General features: G+C 46.2%; 1 protein-coding gene across 1 annotated transcript in view; it reads right to left on the bottom strand.

The window, feature by feature from the left end:
- The window catches only part of PRR5 (proline rich 5), a 31,712-nt gene extending 11,985 nt beyond the window's left edge, over positions 1-19,727 (bottom strand). The window contains exons 1-6 of the mRNA XM_059472457.1: positions 19,551-19,727; positions 11,597-11,677; positions 10,336-10,384; positions 9,624-9,681; positions 6,915-7,006; positions 4,954-5,094 (exon numbers count right to left, since the gene is read on the bottom strand). Of these exons, the coding sequence (XP_059328440.1) occupies positions 4,954-5,094; positions 6,915-7,006; positions 9,624-9,681; positions 10,336-10,384; positions 11,597-11,677; positions 19,551-19,681 (552 nt within the window). The 5' untranslated portion in view covers positions 19,682-19,727. The remainder of the gene's footprint in view (positions 1-4,953; positions 5,095-6,914; positions 7,007-9,623; positions 9,682-10,335; positions 10,385-11,596; positions 11,678-19,550) is intronic.
- Between the last annotated feature and the right edge of the window lie 1,877 nt (positions 19,728-21,604).

Raw genomic sequence — 21,604 nt, 5'->3', positions numbered from 1 at the left:
GATTTGCCCAGCAATGTACTTGTACTGGTTTTAACCAACTGGTTTCATCACTAGAGGCAAATTCCAGAAGACATTTATTTTAGTTTAACCAACTCTACCCAAAGATGCACCTTTGGTTAAGTAACCGGTATCCTTTGCAGAACTGATTCTTTACCTAATATGAGGTTCTCTTAAAATGCACCATGACTGTAATACCCAAAGGGAATCTGGACAATGCAAACTGCCTTCAAAAATAATTGTGTTTAATTGGTGCAGATAAAGTTATAGTTGTGTTCAATAAAACACCAAAAAACCCCCCATCCTTCTGCTAAAGATGAGGGACAAGATGCACATTTAAATTACTATGACATGGTGTGCATGAGACAGGTTCACATCTATCAAAGGAGAACTGTATCTTTTTATGTTGCTTCCCTGTTTTTCCACTGCCTAAGTTTACAAAACTGGCAACAACACATGGTGCTGGAAATATGCTGAGAGCTAGTTTTGGAGAGTACTGGATCTGAAAATAAAACCTCTTTTCAGGTGGCAATGGCCTTCCCCTGTCCTTAGTTACAAGGAGGGTGCACACGAGTGCATAACTATTTGGGTCTGTGGTGCAGAAGCACGGGCTATGTTGGAGTTACTCCTGAACAAACCCCAGCAGTCAGGAATGGTCAGGAGTGACCACCAGTGCCCCCAACCTCCCCTAGAGACACAGCAACATGAACAAACTCAAAATCAAATGTGACAAGTACTCCTCATCAGACGCTGTGCCATGTTACAAATCCCAGCAATACAAATTCACTCCACGATAACAAATTTGTGTCAATTTAACTGCTGCAAACTTCACTCGCTGATAGAGACAATAAACAAACTAGAAAAAGAGAGAATAATGCACAAAATTAAATGTACCTACAAAGTACTCTGCAGCGTGAATGGTGAGGGCCAGACTCTCAGTTCTGCACGTGTGAACACAATGCCACAGAGGGCTCTTCCCTTTGTGTCCTGGCTGCAAGATTTCTTACCTGACACCTCATGGGGATGATGCAAACAACACCAACAAACCACCCTTCCACCAGGAAGGAAGAAAACATCCCAATTTATGCACCACCCAGAAAAAGTACAGGTTTTTGATATGGTGATTTACATTTAAATAAGGTCTACAATACATTTATTTACTGATTGATGCGTTTTGTGTTTTTTAAACCAGGAACTCAGACAAATGTAAAGATAAATTAAAGCATGTGGAAACCTCACACCCACACCACTCTGTTCAACCTATGCTTCAGGTCTGAGAGACTTAGTAAGAAAACTTCCCAAAAGCACTTTCACCACCTGTGGAAACCTGTGGCCATAAAGAACTGACTACAACTGGCATCAGGGGGCTACAGCCCCTCCATAGCTGCAGCTTTCTGGTAGCAAAGATTATTTTGTTTTTAACCACTGCGCTGTCCTTAGTGTCACATGTGGCTGCTGGGATGGAAGAACAGCACCCTCTGCATTTTACTCTCAGATCTGCAATGCACTTTTCCACTCCTTTAAAATGGAAGGAACTTTGCAGAAATAACAAAAAGGTCACTCTGGGCAGCTCATTTTGTCTTCCTCAACAGAGAGAGACAATGGGTAGGGAACTTCAAATGAGGCACAGAGAGACACAGAGGAAACCACAGGTTTCATTTTTTTCCTTCAGAGCCTGTATTTAGTGAGGACTCAGCCTCCAGCATGAGAGATAACTGTGTTATGTTTGTGAGGCCTCCTCCCTCAGCACAAGAGATATTGTGCAAATATGTCAGGTCACCCTAAGAGGTTCTGTGAATTCAAATAATCTGATGTTAACTGAAAGATGCAGGTGAACACTCTCTAATTCCTCTCTTTCGGCTTTCTCAGGCCTCAGGAGAGTTACCTGCAGATAAGATGTTCCAGTTTCAGCAGCCAGGGTAATCTTCGACAACATACTTTGGGAAGCAGGTTGGATAGTGGATAGTTTTGCTTTTTGGTTCAGAAAGTTCTTTTCTAAACTCTTCCGCCACTCACCCCTCCTCTCTCCAGTAGCCTCATTTAAAGCAGCCTGAGCTCCTGTGCATCATTCAGAGCTGAAAAGCAGGGTTAGTTCTTTTCCTTCCTTCATCCATGACTCTGCTCCTGAGCTCCCTGCAGCTCAAACAGGAGCATCCTGGAGGCACTGCAGCCTGTGCTGCCTGTGAGCAGCCACAGAGGATCAACATTGCAGTTTGTGCTCTGTAATTGAGGCAGGCTGTGCTGGCAGCTCACAGTGTGAGTGATACAAGCACTCTTCTTGCAAGCCCTGATGAAGCTACCCCTGACTGCCACAACACGAACGTTATTCCTCCCAGAGTTCTCTCTTTGCTGAAAGATTGCTGGTTTGTAATTACACCAGGTTACAGCCCTGGTGAGAAGGAGCTCTATTGAATTGCAGAACCCAAGTCTAATAATTAACCTGAGAACTGATCTCTGCTTCTTTAAGTGGAGCAGTTCCATTTCCTCTTTAAAAAATTTCTATTTCTGTCCCATAAGGAAAGTGTCTTCTCCTGACAAAGTAACAGAGCTTTTCCCCTGCACCCTGAGAAGCCAAAACATAACACCAGATGCACCCTGCACTAATTCCAAAAGCTCTGCCCCTTTAATCCAGTCCAACAGAGTGGTGCACTCCAACCTCTGACATTACAGCTGCTGCCTTAAAGAACATGAGCTACTCCTTACCTACATCCCACAGCTGCACGGGGCTGTCCAGGACAGAAACAGGCAATCTCAGCACTAAGTTCAACACCTGCTCCAGATGCTATCACTGGCTGATCTCCTATCCATGGGAGTCTGCTCCAGTCACCAGGTTTCTTATGGCAGAGCTATTCACAGTGGTCACAAACCAGGATTAGGCAACATTCCCATCAGGACACCATGTCTCAGTCCAGGAAATCAAAGCCCACAAGACCACCATGTGCTCACTGGACAGCTGAATTGCTCTCTTCCAGCCGTATTAACAAATGGAGTTCGACTACTTTGAGAAAATTCCATGATGTCACTAATGTATAAAATTTGATTTTGTTTAACACGACATTTGAGTTCAGAAAAAAGTCTTTGCTCTGAATTCCAACTACTCACTAACACCACTAAGAATGTAAGTAGCTAATTCCCAGATTTTCTTCTGACCTTTTCCCACAATTCCCATTAGGTTTTAAACCACAAGATTAGCAGAGCTATTGCCAAGAAAAGACTTCCACCATCCCCACCATGGAACCATAGGCAAAGTATGCAGAAATAAACACCCAGGGGCAAATTCCCTCTCACTTGGTTATTGATTTCCATGAAGAGCTTTGCAACAAGAATGGATGCGACCCTTTGCCCTAAACTGGGCATCCACGGTGTCAACACTTGGGGTTGCTGAAGAAAGCAGATTTGCAAAGAAGAAATCAGGATGGAACTCAGCTGCCAGCCCAGCACTGAATCCACTCAAAGCCAGATCCTGCCCAGCCAGCACAGACTCCTAAATGCTCACAGGAAGCTTTCAGAGCTGTCAGCTGCTGAAGGCTGATGGAGAAGGGGCAGTTCACCTCACACCTCAGAGGGGCTGAGGCCTCAGACCATCTCCCTGAAGAAGGTTTCTGCACTGGCACTGCCTTGTGTGGAGACCCTGGTGTCTGCTAAGGCAGCTGGGCTCATGGCTCAGTCCCTGTCAATCCCTTGATGCCTCATTACACATTTAGGTCCATGCTCCAGCTTCGCCCTGGGGCTCCTCGCTCCTCTCCTCTCTCCAGACACCAGTCTCCATGAGACCCAAACTGCTGTCACTGTGTCACAATCAGCCCGCAGTTTCCAGAAGCTTCTGGAAGGTGGGGGCTATGAGAAGGGAGACAAGACCAAGCAGACATTCCTACATAATAAGGATGTTTTTCCTGAGACAATCAGGCTAAACACACCATTGAACGCTCCAACAAATGGACACTGAGATTATCACTAATTCCTCTGAGAGTTGAAATCCCATTTCTTGACCCAGCAGACAGAATCTTGCTCCTTTCCTTCATTTTCAAAATTGGCCTCATTAGATTATCTTGCTCTTCAAAACAATTTTGCATACAGAACTAATTCATACTGGGATGAAGAGCAAAGAAAGATTTATAAAAAAATCAGAAGCCATGAAAATCTCAATTCCCTCACCCTTTAAAAATCCACCCCTGGTTCTCTCTTTCCCTTCTGCCTCATTCCTTTTCTCCACATCATACTTCATGCTTTTATTTAATTAAGCAAGTAAAAATATCTTAAAATTGCCTTTTGCCTGGATTTTCTAATTTTGTTTCTCCTACTACTACACAGAGAGAAAAAAATCTAACACTGAAGTCAAATACCAGTATCTGGTCCTAATGTTTTTATATCATCAGTTCTGATAGAATGTGGTTCCCAGGATTCAACCATTGCTGTATGAATTGCACATTCACTTGATGCCTGTTCCAATGTGACCCTTCATACCCTGAGCTGCAAGTACAGCAACACAGAGCATCCAATGGAAACTATGGCATCACCACACACCTGCCAGCTTGCAAAGCTTCATGTTTCAGGGCCTAGTTGCAAAACAAGCCTGTACTTTCACACTCTCTTGATCTTATGTCCCTACTTTAAGATATTTGATAGTTTAATTATTACAATTATTATTTTATTACACCATTATATGTCACATTATTATTAGATATTCTATCCTAGATGACATATTAATATAGAGTACATTATTACTATTAAACTATTGGATAATTAAGATATTAGGCTAATAAGATTTTTTAGACACTAGACATTGGGATATTTGGGTACTAGAATATTAGGATTTAGATATTATGACCATGGTAGCACAGAAGCTCTGGCACTCTGGGTAGGATATTTCCAACGAATGAGCAAAATCAGAGACTGTTTAAGAAGACTTCAGCAATGCAGTAGAGAAAGACAGGCTGAGAAAAGTAACCAATTTACCTGAAGTATGAGCAGCATCTGAATAATAGAGGGTGGAACTCTGGCTCTGGAACGGGATAATGCATCCTCCAATTTGATATTGAGGGTGATTATATTCCTAAAGTGCAGAAGAGCCAACTGCCGAACAGAGGGCTCCTTTCCCTTGGAAACACAAAGACAGCAAGAAAGATTATAAGCAGTGTGAAATGAGTTCCCAAATCCTCTGTTCAATCTCCTTCCTCCACTCCTGAGGGATTACAGGAATGGCAAACCCAAATGAAACATGAAGGAAACATCCCAAAGGACAGAGAGCAGCCCCCAAGGCTGCACAGTAAATTCGATTTGGCACCAATGAACTCTACAGATGTGACTGTGTCTGACTGCACATGCAAAGGATGAAGGGCTGGGGTGGGATGGGAGCTGCATGAGATAGGAATATTTTGTATTTTAACAGTTTGTCACAAATTAAATGTATCATAAGTTAAAAAAAGAGGCACAACTGCAAGTTAGTTGAATTTCCATTATTTTGTAAGATTTTGAGTATTCTCTGTTTACTCTCTCCAAATTTGGCAGGAATCCTGACTCAGCCCAACTGTGGATGCTCCTCTCTGTACAGTTTGAGAGATTCACTATAAAGCAGGAGCAGAGCTGAAGTTTGCTGCTGCATTTTCAAAGCCATCTGTCTTTGGTTCAGCAATGCCTGCTCACTGAGGAGGACTCCAGCTGCAGAACACAACTCCAGCTCTGTCTGCAGGAGTTGTGATATACAAGAACACAATCCAGCTCTGTCTGCAGGGCTCATGCAGAGCTGTGAAACTTTCTCTCTCTGCCATGAGGGGTTTTTCCTTGGCTATACTTGGCTGTACCTATGGCAGCTTTGGTGTTCAACTGGGGTTGACTTAAGTCTGGAATAAATAAGCCTGACCCAACCCATTCCTTCTCACTTCCTAAATTATTTACACTGAAGTAAAGAAGGTCCCATATCAGCTTCAGTTGCTAATGAATAGAATTTACAAGAGCACATAAGCACCAATTGGGCTTTTGGAAGAAATGTCAGAACACAGGCAAGATCTATTTGAATTTACATGGGACTTAGGATTCTTAAATCCTCAAGGTTCCTTTGGAAATGCATGTAATTATTTCCATCTGACAGGGGATAAGATTTGTGTTACTGAAATATTGTCAAAGGCCTCAGATACACAACAGAGTTTAATTCAGACTTCATAGCTGTGACTGTCTGAAGATGCAAACAGTAATATCGTTTACATCTGGGTCATCATTTGAGCCATAAAGTCCACTTGAACAAATGGGAGAAGGTTTCTCAAGTTTCCCCCGATATATTCGGGCACCCAGTTCCCACTAAAACCTGTAGGCATCTATGAGCAACTGCAAAGATCACTGGCACCTGTGGTACAGATTTCCTTGAGACTTCAGTGACAAACAATACTCTCTGGCTATCACTGCATTAGAAGATCAAGCACCTATGGTGTATTTAAGATTACTGCACTCAAAATCTGTGCTCATCAAACTCCACTGACTTTTGCGGTCCACTTACCATAGCAGAGAATCTGATCTCAGAAACACACTTCCTTTTCAAAAATGGAGATACTTCCAGGACAAAATTCACAGTGCAGAGAAGGAAATGCATATATTTAAGTCAACACAACTCCATTTATTCCACTCTGCAACACTTCAGTTTATCATTCATGATATTTTTTGACTTTTAGTGTGATTGGCAGATGGACTAACCAGCCTCTCTGCACTCTACTTTTGTTTTCCAAGTTCCCCTTCATCTTTTCCATCTGAGCACCTCAAACCACGTGCATAAGTAACTTATTTGTATGACATGGCTAAACAGAACAGCTGCACTGGAGGCTGGCCCAAGGAGAGAGACTGAAGGATTGCATCAATCTGCTGATGAACCTGTAACGCTGCTTTTTCCAGTTTTCTAAGATTCTTTGATAACACAGTAATTTTTTCACCTGCACAGGATAGAAAATAGCCTGCAGCATGGGCAGGACATCACTGAAGAAAAAATCCCAGGTTTCAGCTAAGGTATCCAGTAGCTTCTGCCCTGCAAAAACACAAAACAAACTAGTGAAGAGTTTTGGTTGTAATCAGATGGCTGCAAAAAGTAAAACGTGCAGCAAACAACGTGACCCTGCTATATGCTAGGATAAACCATGCAGCAGCTACTTGTTAGTTTTCCACAGTGGTGTACCGGATCCTTCCATATTTGTGTCTTTCCAGGTGACTCACCTAATATTCTTAATAAACTCAGAGTCTGAGGTGACTCAGGAGAACCCTGTGAAGAATGAAGAGTAATGGCCCAGGTTACATCTTCCTCTTGCAGTAACACTTGCTGGACAGGACTGTGGAGGGGAGCAGGGGGAGAGCACAGCACAGCAGTGCATTGGGGAGCATTCCTGCAGAGGAACTCACCCCACTGTGCTCCCTCCTGCCTTTCAACTGCAGGGCAGCAGAGCAAAGCACACTCTGTGGAGATGCTCTGTAAAGCATCCTCTCAAACTGCATCCTCCCAAATGGCATCCTCTCTACTGCGGCGGGGCAGTGGAGCAAACCACACTTGGTGGAGATGCTCTGCAAAGCATCCTCTCAAACTGATCCCTTGCAGCTTTTCCACTGTTCCCTTTCTCACACAGAAAAACTCACCCAAGTCCATGGAAAGAACAATCGTGTTAGGGCTGTAATTTTTACTCTCACTTTCATGCAATGCAGTTAGAATTTGCTATGGGGAGAGTTCCCTGCGGCCCTCATCACAAGGCCACCTCCAACCCATTCCTTCCCAATCCTCACAACAAGGCCCCCTCCATGTCCTGGAATCCTCACAACAAGGCCACCTCCATGTCCTTCCCCAGCTGCAGCCACCTGGAATCCTCCCCAGCAGAATCTGGAGAAGCTCTGGCCAGGCTGTACAACCAAGCTGGATATTGAGCTCCTCACAGAACATTTTACACAACACAGAGGCAAACGCAGGAGCCAAGATCCACAGAGGAGATATGGTTCAACAGGTGGGCTCTGGCTTCAGATCCCTGTTCCCCAAAAGGGCCCATGTGACCCTGGACAAGCTTCTCTACCATGCCTGTGACCCCAAGCCAGCTGTGAGAGCAGAGCAATGCCTGCACCTCCACCAGCAAGTGTTATGGAGGAGAAGACATCAGAGATCTTGACCTATTCAGACAAGACAATAGGACTTACCAGGACGCAAATTCAGTAGCAATCAATCAATACTGCTATTGGTGTCAGAACGTGACGCTATTCTCAATTTTTGTATTAGAGCATTACTTGGAGCCTCATCCAGGGAGTATTTTGCCCAGAATTACACACATATCACAATGCAATTCTGCATGAAAGCACTGACACTGGTGACTGCACTCAGAGTTAGCCAGTCTTCACTATGGGATACTTGATCCCTCTACCTTTCTAAGCACATGATGAATAACATCAGCTGTGGTGAATCTGCAGCTCCTGAATGATTTCCTTGCTGATGACTCTAAGTGCTTTCAGTGACAGATGGATCATCATGCTATACTGTGTTCCACCAGCTGCTGGCTTGTGGAACACACCAAGATCGTTTTTCAGCACCACCAGGCAGGAGTTCTCTCCATCCTGCACAAGACTGAAAAGGGTGTTCTGTTTTAATTTTTAAAACATTTTAAAAAAATCTGTTTTTCATTAGTTTTAATGAAATACAGCAGGAGACCAACTAAAAGATTTCTAGCAGCTGTAACAGTAGTAGTAGTAGCTATAATAACAATGGTGGCAGTAGTAGTAACAGTAATAATAAACATGTGCTGGTTTTGGCTGGGATCAGTTTCTTCCCAGGAGCTGGCAGGGGCTGGAACAGTGCTGATGACACAGGGATGTTTCAGTTATTGCTGGGCAGGGTGTGCACAGAGCCAAGGCCTTTTATGCTCCTCTCCCACCCCCCAGTGAGGGCCTGGGGGGGACACAAGGAATTGGGAGGGGTCTATTTTCACTTCTCCTGAGCTGGATGTCACTGAAGGAGATGGAGGCGTCCTTGCTGGAGACAATCCTTCCCTGATTCCCTCAGTGCTGCTCTGGGCAAGCACCTCTCCTTTGAAAAGGTTAATGAGAGCACCAGGGCAGGGCCCAACAGCAGACTGCAGGGATGGACTGAGGCATGCTGACCCGCAGTGCCAGGAAGAGAGGGAGAGCATGGATTGAGGGATGGACTGAGGAATGGACTGGGACATGCTGACCTGCAGGAACAGAGTGGAGAGAATGGATTGAGGGATGGACTGGGACATGCTGACCTGCAGGAACAGAGTGGAGAGAATGGATTGAGGGATGGACTGGGACATGCTGACCTGCAGGAACAGAGTGGAGAGAATGGATTGAGGAATGGACTGGGACATGCTGACCCACAGGAACAGAGTGGAGAGAATGGATTGAGGAATGGACTGAGACACGGTAAACCACAGTGCCAGGAACAGAGTGCACAGCATGGATTGAGGGATGGACTGAGGAATGGACTGGGACATGCTGACCCACAGTGCCAGGAAGAGAGGGAGAGCATGGATTGAGGGATGGACTGAGACATGCTGATCCACAGTGCCAGGAACAGAGATGAAGAGCATGCCAGTGTCTTCAGAATGCATTTGCTAAAACACCTGTGACACACATAGCCATGCTAAAATCCAAGTTACCTTCATAAAACCAGATCTTGTCCCTTAGGATCACCATGCCTTTTGTGAGCAGCTGATTCTGTAAATAAAGAACACACTACATTTACTCAATCCTGTACTTCCCTACAGCCATCATATTTCACATTTTGTTCATTCTTAACTTTAGACAGTGAAGGGGGTCTTTTATTTTAAAAATTAATCAAAGAGCTCTTGCTGTGTCCATCTTATTTAACTCACTTGGGACCCTTGTGAAATTCTGCTATAATCACCTGCTGTTATTAGGACAAAGGATGTATTTTGTGCAGTACAAAGTGCTTCTCGAACTTCAAATGCCTGACCTACAAAACATGTACTTAGAGAAGCAGAAACAATATTGCTTCAACAGACAGTGGTACTGACTTCCAAAAGTCTTTCCTAGTAACTCTATTGCAATGAGCTTCCCTGGTTTACTCAAGGACTTCAATTTTAAGCTAAAAACCAAGGTCTGAAACCAAAAGAAAGACAGCAGTGACCTACAGAAACACCGTGGTAGGGTGGGCTTTCCCTGTCTAACTATCCGTGTGTATACAAAATCCCAATCTCGTTAATCCGTTCATTTCAAAACCACAGAGGAGTCACTGGACATCTCTGAATGCTTTCAAGGGTCTCCAGGTCATCGTTTAGAGTGGGTAAAATTATTGTTCTCAGTAGCATAAAACAGAGTTGTCTTTAAATAAAGAAAACACAGGCCTACCTGTAGATACTCAGTGAAAAATGATCCCAGCTCTGTTTTCAGTAATTGCCTGTATTAAAAAGAGCAAGAAAAGAATCATGCTTTCCATCAGTGCATTTCTAGTCAGCTTGCATGATCAGCCAAATGAGATGCTGCAATAAATTCAACTCAACAATGTCACCAAGCATCACTGTGGTGCAGGGTTTATAGCCAAGTAAATTAAAGCAAAATTTGGGCACATTTCTGTCTGTTTGTTGGTTCATACCAGATTATATTTGTCTGACAAATCAGCAGAAATTTTTTTCTCTTCTGTCCCTCAGCAGCAGATGAGCACATTAAGGGAAATGCACTGGGCCAAGCAATCTCAGTCCAGAAGTACCTTTTTTGTCAGTCAGATAAAGCTGAACAATCCTAAAGGCACTTACAATAATAACACTGATTAACCATTATTCCAGCAAGTAACTCAACCTGATTGATGGATCATGCTGGCTGACAGACAACCTAGAAAAGCTACTCCTTGTATGTCATTTTCTCACCAGCCATGTACGAAATAACTGAAGAGTGAGTTTATTTTCATTTCAAGAAGAGCAAACACAGGACCAGTATCATCTGGCTGGACTTTTCTGAAGATATTTCCACAATGAAAGGAACCAGACTGGGAATCAGACAGAGACAGATGAAGCCAGAATATCTGTGTATTCTGGGGAATATACTGGAGTGTCTGCCTCCAGTGCCCAGCCAGAGCAGCAATAAGCAGTAAGGGAAAGGGAATAACTGAGGATCATATCTGGAGACAGCTAGGGAATATAATAAGCTGTCTTTTGTAAGTGCAGATTCTTTCCCACCATTTCTTTTATAAAGCATTGGACAAATTTCCATAAGGAAGTCTGCTGCTTTGCCCTTGCCAGTGAGAGGGTTGGGTAAATAATAATAAGTGCTGAAAAAGTAGTAAAATGTGAAGTGTTGTAAATCCAGATATCAGCTTATATCTTGGTATATTTTCTTTTCAACTGTAACTTAAGTAACTCAAATGGTAGAAATTTCACTTTTTTTTAAAGGGAAGAAAGTTCCCATCATACATCTCACTGGCCTACAGTTAATCTGTTGCAGACAAACTGGCAGTGGGACAAACCTGAACCCTCTGCAGCAGCAGCAGCTGAGACTGTGCTGGGCACAACTGGCAGTGGGACAAACCTGAACCCTCTGCAGCAGCTGTAGGTGCCTGGGCTGGCACACAGCACTGAGCACTGGCTGAGAAGGCCCTGCAGCCCCAGGCTCTTACCTGACTCCTTCATTGAGGTTGTAGAGCTCATGGTCTGGCAGACCCTTGCGCTGGAACACTGCTATCACTCCATTGTGGATGCTGAAAGAGGACATGAAGAGTCATTAGTGCCCAGCATGATTTGAGAAGGTAACACCTCCACAATTATCCCAGCATTTCTGTCTACACACTTCAGGTCCTTTTAAAAGTCATAGATGACTTCTGATACTCCCCCTATCCCAGATGCCTAAAAGGAAATTACTGCCTAGAGAATAGATAACAACTTTGAAAATCAGCTCCTTTTGATCTGTTCCAGCTCAGTGGCTTCAACAGCTGCACATCTGAAATCAGCAATTTCAAAAACTTAGGCCAGTATTTTTAAGTACTGCAAGTATTTATTTTCAAGTACTCCCACTGCAAGGGGCTGTCCCTGCAGGAGCTGTGCCAGGCAGCAGCAGGGATTCCCTTGGCAATGCCAGTGCCCACGTTAACCTTCCCCAGGCCCATGCTAGGACAGCTCCCTAGCCGTCCCCAGGCACACAACACCAAAGAGATGTACTATGAGAAAAGCTCAGCCACCTTCACCTTTCACCTGAGGAGGAAGGAAACTGCAAGTGGCAGTGAAGGGTCTGAACAGCTGTGGGGAAATAAGACATAGCCAGAAATAACAACCACTGTCCTCTTCTCTCTTTTGTTCCTCTGAAGATGTTTCCAGGGCCTCACACACGACTGTGCCACAGCAGTCCCTCCTTCCCCCTACACCCACAAGCACAGATAACATCCACGATCTAACCCAGATTATTTTGGCTGGCTCACACAGACACACTCAATTTACAATTACCTGAAAATCAGCAGATAAATGTCTCTGGTACACAGTGAAGTGACGTGGGTATTTTAACATTATGAGTAATATGGGAAATAAGATCAATGCAGTGAATGAAACAAGCAGTCCTTACACACTCTTCTGATTCAGAAATGAACTCTGCAATGTTGCCTGCCAGACTTCTGCAGGGAAGAATGACTCAATATCTCTCCTAAAAGGCAACGTGCTCCCTGTCTTTCCCTCTGGCATCCCTTTCTAAATGAGAGAGAGGTCTTCTCTCCCCAGCTTAAGAGGTCCATCATTATTCCTCAAAGAAATAAGAGAGAGCAAGCTATTTTAACCAGAATTAAAAGGGAGAGGTTGTGAGCATTTAACTTATTGTCTGTATAGCAGAACAGCATCTACATAAAACATCCTAACAGTGAACTTTCAATCTGCCCTGATGTCCCTTGTAGTGAGGGACAAGATCCTTGTCTGGAAAACAAGCCCTGGTCTCATTATCTGACCACCTGCCTTTCCTTCTCATCACAGACAGCAGTGCTGGTATGGAAGGTGCAGGATACACCCCCAGCCTGCAGGTTATGTGGGATGCTGCTGTGGCCTCAGTTTGTGCAAGGATAATGAAAAGTTTGCTTAAATCTTCCTAGTTACCTTAAACTAGTGAAATAAAACAGACCTAGACCCTGATTAAATCAAGAGGTTTCTATAACAAGTGATTGCTTTAAAAGGTTTGGTCGGAATAGTTCAACCTTTTGGTGTAATGAAAATCTGAGCTGCTGCTCACACACAGCAGTCCTGCAAGATGCTTGAGGTGGGTGGATGGCTTAACCTGTGCCTGCAACCAGCTTTCACTGAGGCTTAAGGCAGTGATGTACACAATGAAACTTATACTGCAGTAGTTAACCTGAATGGAAAATGCCTGTAAACTCTCTTCTCTAACTCTTTTACAACATGGAAGTTAATAATGGGTGCCCTCGTGCACTAATATTGCTGTGAGCGTCTCCTGTGTACTTGCTTTGTGTGTGTGTGTGCACAGGCACACGGCACTGCAGGAAACAGAGTCCAACAGATAATGGTGTTAATGAGTTAATAATGGGTGCCCTCGAGCACTAATATAGCTGTGAGCACCTCCTGTGTGCCTGGTGTGTGTGTGTGTGTGTGTGTGTGTGTGTGTGTGTGTGTGTGTGTGTGCAGGCACATGGCACTGCAGGAAACAAAGAGAGTCAAACAATAATGGTGTTAATGAGTTAATAATGGGTGCCCTCGAGCACTAATATAGCTGTGAGCACCTCCTGTGTGCCTGGTGTGTGTGTGTGTGTGTGTGTGTGTGTGTGTGTGTGCAGGCACATGGCACTGCAGGAAACAAAGAGAGTCAAACAATAATGGTGTTAATGAGTTAATAATGGGTGCCCTCGAGCACTAATATAGCTGTGAGCACCTCCTGTGTGCCTGGTGTGTGTGTGTGTGTGTGTGTGTGTGTGTGCACAGGCACACGGCACCGCAGGAAACAAAGAGAGTCCAACAGATAATGGTGTTAAATGGGTTAATTAATAATGAGTGCCCTCATGCACTAATATTGCTGTGAGTGCCTGCTGTGTGTGTAAGGGTGTGTAAGGGTGTGTGCACAGGAACATGGCGCTGCAGGAAACAAAACAGAGTCCAATAGAGCCCAAAACCTCACAGAGCAGGCTTGCTGGAGGAGGGGAAATCAGGAGGTGGAAACTGGAGAGACCTTTTTTGGGGGTTGCCTTTAGAGTAACAAAATGTCAGATGGCTCCAGCAATGTACTGCACTTATCTATCCCACTACAGATTGCCAAAGGAAACTGCCAACACCCAAGGCAGCCCTCGCAGCCACAAAAACCAACTCAGCAGCCTGAGAAACTTCATCTCATCCAAAAGACAGCTCATTGCACATTGGACTGAACTCCAGAGGACGGGGTGGCTCCAGCTGACCAACACGTGGGGAATGGCAGCTCCAGCACACACAGCAGACCTTCCCCACCACTGGCTTCACCATGAAGGGAACTGGAAGGTGCAGATCCCTGAAGCACAGAGCTGGGTGCTTGCTGATGGCACCCCCAGCCAGCCCAACAGGGTCCAGGTGGGCAGGGCGGATTATTCTGATATTTACACAGTATTATCAATTATAGGCTGCTGCCTCCAGAGCTCATCACCACCAAAACAGACATTTCTCCTGAGCTGCTGTTTGTCCATCATTACCACCAAAACAGACATTTCTCCTGAGCTGCTCTTTGTCCATCCAGACACCTCTGGGGTGGGAGGCTGGCTCCCTCCAGTACCACCCAGAGCTGTTCTTTCACTGACATCTGGAAGCCAAGAAGGAAAAACTATTGGGATTAAAGCAGTTTTCTGCAGGTCAGACTCAGTCTGGCCAGAGATGAGGAATTACTCCAAAGCTGGGCTTGCAAGCTCTTTAAGTCCTGATCTTGTGTGTGTCTCAGCCATGGCCATGGCCCTCCCAGCTGGGCATTTCCTGGCAAAGCAGCAGCACTGGCCAATGTTGATACTCCATATCACACATCACAGAGATCATTTCAGTTCTCTACAGCAGCCACAGCCTTTGTGTGCAAACAGCACAGGGAAAATACCACCGTGATTTTTTATGCAGTGCTTGCAGATTCTGCCCTTCCCAGAGCTCCAGGTGAAGTCCAGGAGAAAAAACAATGCTGTGTGAATAATCACACCCTCTGACTACCAGGCAGTTAAAGACAACATTTTTGCTTTCAAAAGGGACTACATTAGTTAGGGCAAATTTCCTCTTCACAGTTACACGAACAGCTAATTAACAATAATTAACCTGATATACTTGCATCAAAACCTTCTTGAAGTCTCCTTCACCAGCCCTGCTCTCCCTCCCACCCCACAGTGAGATTTCTGTCTGCCCTCCATGCACACAGTGTGCCAAACACTCCACACAGGGCTTCAAATAAAGGGTCGGGGGAAAAAAAGATTATCCTCAGGGAGGCAGAAATATTTTAAAATATTTCTAAATAAAAACTGAATAATGGAAGAAAGAGAAAAACATGCTGATCTGGAATATTTTCTCCACTGGAAAAGTCTTCCTGTGATCTGAAAAAACATTAATCTTAAATGATGAGACGAAATATGGTTTTTATGGCTGTAAAAGTTATTTTACAGGAAGTTGTTGTGCTTTTTACAACCCTGTGAAAAAATCAGCCCGGGCCATAAAATCCTTCCAGGTATGGTACATCCCCTGGGATTTACTGCTGATCTCACTGATGTCACAAGAAACTTACCTGTTTTCTTCACCTTTCCTTTGCTATCTCCTATGCCTTCATGTCTCTGTGAATTTCCCATATTTTCTTACATCCAAGAGGATCTGAGAGCCTTTGGCTAGAGGCTTTCCCAGAGCACAAGGCAGCGTGTGCTGGCTCAGTCAGAATGAACACCCTGCCGTGGATTTATCCGGCCTCAGTGGGCCCCTGGTGTGTGAGCCCAGGATTAAACCCTGCGTTTCTCAGCCCAATTGGTTCAGTCAGCATTCAGCCTTCATTTCTTCCCTGAAGCAGAAATGGGGCTGAGGGGGAGAACAAGAACTGAAGACAGGGCTAGTGAAAAAAATCTGAACTATTTTAGTGCAGTGCAAATTGTGTGAGCTGTAATTCAGTAAATTGTTCCGCTATGTTGCCATTGGCTGCTAGTGAACTGCACCGTCAGTGTTTGCTGCACAGATCCAGGGTCCACGGGAAAGCAGGCTCTGAAAAGCCATGATACAAAGTCTCGTTTGCCTAACAGCAGGCAGCAGCTTGGCACCAATTGCCCTTTGGTGTTACAGTACTGAGAAGCATCACTGCATTGTAGTTCAGACGTGAAGAAAAGCACTCAGGGACAAAGTGACCTTCCTTGCTCCCCCAGCAGGCTGAATCTGGCTCCTTCACGCTGTCCTGCCCTGGTGTGCAAATGCAGAAATAATCCTCAGGTATGAGAATTCAGCCTGAGCTGGGACTGGTGTGAAGGGGGCAGAGGCAGGGGAGGGGACACCACTGGACCATGGTGGCCACACAGCGAGTGCAGAGGGGCAGCCATGCATGACCCCCTCTGAAAACACCCACAGGGACAGAGCTGCTGTCCTGCACAGGACAGACCCCATGAGCAGCAGGGACAGAGCTGCTGTGCTGTGAGAGACAGACCCCACGAGCAGCAGGGACAGAGCTGCTGTGCTGTGAGAGACAGACCCCACGAGCAGCAGGGACAGAGCTGCTGTGCTGCACAGACAGACCCCACGAGCAGCAGGGACAGAGCTGCTGTGCTGTGAGAGACAGACCCCACGAGCAGCAGGGACAGAGCTGCTGTGCTGTGAGAGACAGACCCCACGAGCAGCAGGGACAGAGCTGCTGTGCTGCACAGGACAGACCCCACGAGCAGCAGGGACAGAGCTGCTGTGCTGCACAGGACAGACCCCACGAGCAGCAGGGACAGAGCTGCTGTGCTGCACAGGACAGACCCCACGAGCAGCAGGGACAGAGCTGCTGTGCTGCACAGGACAGACCCCACGAGCAGCACCTCAGCTTCCCAGTCCCTGCATGGCCAGGGCAGCATCCTTGCTCTGCCTCCAGATCTGCCTTTCAGCACAGGATCTGTTCGTGTGGGGCCGAACCTGCTGCATGCTGCACCTCCACTCTCCCGACCTCAGCTCTCTCAGACTCGATCAAAGGCTCTTTGAACAGCAGATACACACGTGCCACACCCAGGCACAGCTGCTAACACCAGGCAAGAACACAGCAGGCATGTTAATATAGAACAGCCAGCCCTGGAGAGAAGGGAGAGCTCTGCTGGTGCAGCTTGCCTTCCCTGATCAGCAGGCTGTTATACTTACACAGAATGAAACAACACAAGCAATCATTTCATTGGGAAGGAAAAATACTTCTGTAAACCAAAGTATGCAAACTGTCCCACGTTGGATTGTTTCAATTTTGCAGCAGAAAAAGAAAAGAAATTCCACAGCCCAAGATTTAAAAAGCCAAACCAGATTTCTGGTGAGTCAAACTTTAGATGTCCAGGAACATCAGTCTCCCCAGGAGAGATGAACACAGGTTCCCTCAAGACTTGACCCTGCTATATTTATCAAGACGGACATGCACTGGTTATAGGCAGAAGGTACAGTAGATCATTTCCTAATCTATCTAATTCAGTGTCATTTAAGACCTGGCCTTCCTCAGGACAAAGACCCAGTTTTTCAGTCTGTAGAATATCTGAGTTTCTTAACAGCAACAGATGACACAAGTCTTTCTGAGCCTGAAAGAAGAATTACCCTCACTCTTTCACTCAGAAGAAAGCCTTGCCCTGTTAAACAAGAAACCAAGGGCCTTCCCTTTGCCCGTGCAGTGACCCCGCTCATGCCTGCAAGAGCTGTCCTGTGAAAATTAAAAGTTAAAAACTCCTCTTGCTAGCAAACGCATTCCACCTAGGGAAATCCTCTAGTTTGAGTGTCAGCAGGCCCAGGCCTGGAACTCTGTGCCTCCCAGCAAGCTGGGTGCCTGACCTGCTCTCCATTCACAGCGGCCTCCACAGCTCCCTCCCCACATGCAAAGCCTGGAAAAACCAAGCTCTGCCAGCAAAAGCTGTCAGCACACCATCGCAAAAAGGCTCTGGGGACTCTGTTCTGCCACCCTGATCCCCTCCCAGGAGTCTCTTACTCCCTGCTGCCTCCCCTAGGGCTACTGGCCAAATAAAGTCCCAGCTGGCACAACTCAGGATGGCCCAATCTATCCTTGAATTACCACCACCATCCATCTGCACATCAGCTACAACTCAGGGTCATACAAACAGCATTATATTTGAGAGGAAAATCAGTCTCTTTTGTGACCAGCACAGTTTCAGAGTTTAGTGCACTGTTGGCATTAAACACCTAATTCTTAATACAGACATGAAACCACAAATCAAGTGGTGAGAAGGACAGAAGATATGCTATTTAATATATTTTATTTTTCTCAGAATTTTAGCAAATTTGTCTGTAGTTCACTGGTATTTTTCTTCCTACAGTTGAACCACCTTACACTTATAAAATACTACAGATGACACTTTCCACGCCATGATCCCGGAGGTGACATTTCATTTTCAAAAATCACCTAATAATTTAATTCCTAATGATTCATCTTTTAAGATTGTTGCCAAAATGGACTTTCTGAATAGCTGAATGATTGATACATTCACAATATGTTTGCATAGGTTTTCTTGTAAAACAGCCACAGGATTAAAATGTATAAACACAATAAAGTAAACAACCAGGGCTTATTTTCCCCGTCCAAAGTGCAGCTGCTCGCATGTGTGTACATACACACATGCACAGATCTATTTGTACCAGCACGAGTAAACTTAGCAGACTTTGTCCTAAGTGTATCAACTACCAGCGACAGCCATAGATATGCAGATAAAAAGTATGTAACTTAAAAAAAAAAAAAACCTAAGCCAAATAAACTTTGAATGAGAATGTCTAGATAGACACAAAGGTATGTTTGTAGCTGGACCCTATGAAACAAGTTGTTGTCACAAAGGCTGAAGGGAAGGCAGGGACCCCTGTTTGTTATAAGCCTTTAGAGAAAGATTAAGAGCACGGGGAAAAAGGCACTCCTGTGTTTATCTGAGCAGGCAGCCAGCCTGCAGCCCAGGGAGCAGCCCAGGGAGCAGCCCCCTGCACTCCAGTCCCCTGCCGGAGCCGGGCAGCCCAGGGAGCAGCCCCTCGCACTCCAGTCCCCTGCCGGAGCCGGGCAGCCCTCGGAGCAGCCCCCTGCACTCCAATCCCCTGCCGGAGCCGGGCAGCCCTCGGAGCAGCCCCCTGCACTCCAATCCCCTGCCGGAGCCGGGCAGCCCAGGGAGCAGCCCCTCGCACTCCAACCCCCTGCCGGAGCCGGGCAGCCCTCGGAGCAGCCCCTCGCACTCCAGTCCCCTGCCGGAGCCGGGCAGCCCAGGGAGCAGCCCCTCGCACTCCAGTCCCCTGCCGGAGCCGGGCAGCCCTCGGAGCAGCCCCTCGCACTCCAGTCCCCTGCCGGAGCCGGGCAGCCCAGGGAGCAGCCCCTCGCACTCCAGTCCCCTGCCGGAGCCGGGCAGCCCAGGGAGCAGCCCCTCGCACTCCAGTCCCCTGCCGGAGCCAGCCCACGCGTGCCCTTACCTGTTCCAGGCGGCGTTGGAGCAGGCCCGGCGCTGCTGCGTTCCCCGCTCGTCCAAGGCTGCCTGCTCTCTCTTGCCCAGGTCACTGAGGCTGGGCGAACTCATGAACTTCAACCTGCGAAGAGTCCTCATGGTCAGAGGTGTGTGTGCGTGTGGCAGCTACGCACACGCCATCCTGTTCACACGCACACACACGTGGCTGGGGCAGCGGTGCAGTGCGAGCGGTTCCCTCCGGCTGCTGGGCAAAAAACAAACTTCAAAAAGAAAGAAGAGAGAACCGGTCTCTACGGAGCACACCTCTGCCAGCAAGAAAACAAACCTTTAATCAGATCAACTCTGACGTCACCAACTGTGGTTAATCATTTCTCCAGTCCTTTCAAGAAATAAGTCAAACTTCTGGCTGCTGCCACAGTGCACTGAAGGGGCCCCTGTAACCGCAGCTGCCCCAGGCACAAAGGCTTCCCTTCCCTTCCCTTCCCTTCCCTTCCCTTCCCTTCCCTTCCCTTCCCTTCCCTTCCCTTCCCTTCCCTTCCCTTCCCTTCCCTTCCCTTCCCTTCCCTTCCCTTCCCTTCCCTTCCCTTCCCTTCCCTTCCCTTCCCTTCGGTGTCCCGGGAATCTCGCTCAGCACTGCGCTGCTCCACCTGTCACAGCAACTGCTCGGCTCCTCCAGCAGCCTGGGGGGCTCCTGCAGTGCTTCCCAACCTCTCCCCCTCTTCCTGCACTCATAAATGGAAACAAAACTGCAGGGCCACGGACAGGAACAAAAGCAAACCAAACCAGCAAACCTAAGAACCAGCACTGACGCACTGAGACTTTACTGTGAAGTTTCGTAACTCCTGTGCCTGGCCACGTTAGGACACTGAATGCTCACACTCACACATCCACACCCTCAGAGGTTGCTCTGGCTCAGAGCCTCGCAGAGAGGATTCACCAGCAATTTAACTGCCGAATGAAAAGCGATGGGCTGGGCTTTAGCATTTGCAGGAATTCTTGGTGGCCCACACGAGATGCTTTGCCTTTCTCTGCCTTTTACTGGTTTTATTTTAAATTGTGCTAACAGCTGCACGACGTGGGGCACACTGTGTTTCTACAAAAGCCCCATGTGTCTTATCTTCAAAGGGAAAATCTCTCTCTGACTGCAGCTGAAGGATGTGCTGCCACCAGACTCCAGCCCATGCTTAGTTCACTGTCACTCACTTGCAGCTCTGTTTCAAACCCAGGAGTGCCTGGCTCACCTTTGGGAAAGCTTGAACAGACGGAGCCAGAACATCAGAATGGCTCTTCTGTGGCTACTGCATTGATCTGCAAACGGTCTGGTAAAAGCCACAAAGGCTGCTTGCAGAGTAACCTGCACTCACTGCAAAGGGGCTGCAATACAAGAACACAGCCTTTGCTTTTTTTTTTTCTTTCTGTTTTCTCCTTACCCTTTTCATGTGTGATAGCCTGTTGTCCAGATTCAGGCTATAACCAGATTTGGCGTCCAAATAACAAGACAAAGCTTACAATACAGGAAAACTCAATTTCTCACAGAGAGATCAGCCCCATGTGTATCATATACTGACATGTTTTAGTAAAAAACAATTCCTCTCACTATTCAATTGAGGTCAGATAAGATTATTTCATATAAATATTTACTTCCAAAATTTGAATTTGGTGTTAGCTCCATGGGGACCAACTGCAGAACGACTTAGAGAAATAAATATATTTTTACCTCGTGCCAGTTTTAGCCATAGTGTTTTATCCAGCTGCTTGAATTAGCACTGTATTAATTGCCCTTCCCACACCAAAATTCTCAAGTATACAAACCAGCATCACGGTAAATGGCATGTAACATTTCACACATCTAACCTATGGACAAAGACATTACTATCCCCAGTCTCTGCCAGATGTTTAAATCCTTCAAACAAACAACAATCTATGGTGTATATGGCAGCAAGAGGAAAACAAATATATATATATATATATATATATTCATATTGTAAGGGATGAGATGCCTTCTACAGCATACAAGTGAGGGAGCAAACACACCTCCAGCAGAACACTGCTTTATCCAAC

Source organism: Ammospiza nelsoni, chromosome 5, assembly GCF_027579445.1.
Source record: "Ammospiza nelsoni isolate bAmmNel1 chromosome 5, bAmmNel1.pri, whole genome shotgun sequence".
Lineage (NCBI taxonomy): Eukaryota > Metazoa > Chordata > Aves > Passeriformes > Passerellidae > Ammospiza > Ammospiza nelsoni.
The sequence above is the reverse complement of the archived record's forward strand: the minus strand, read 5'-3'. Positions and strand labels throughout refer to the sequence as shown.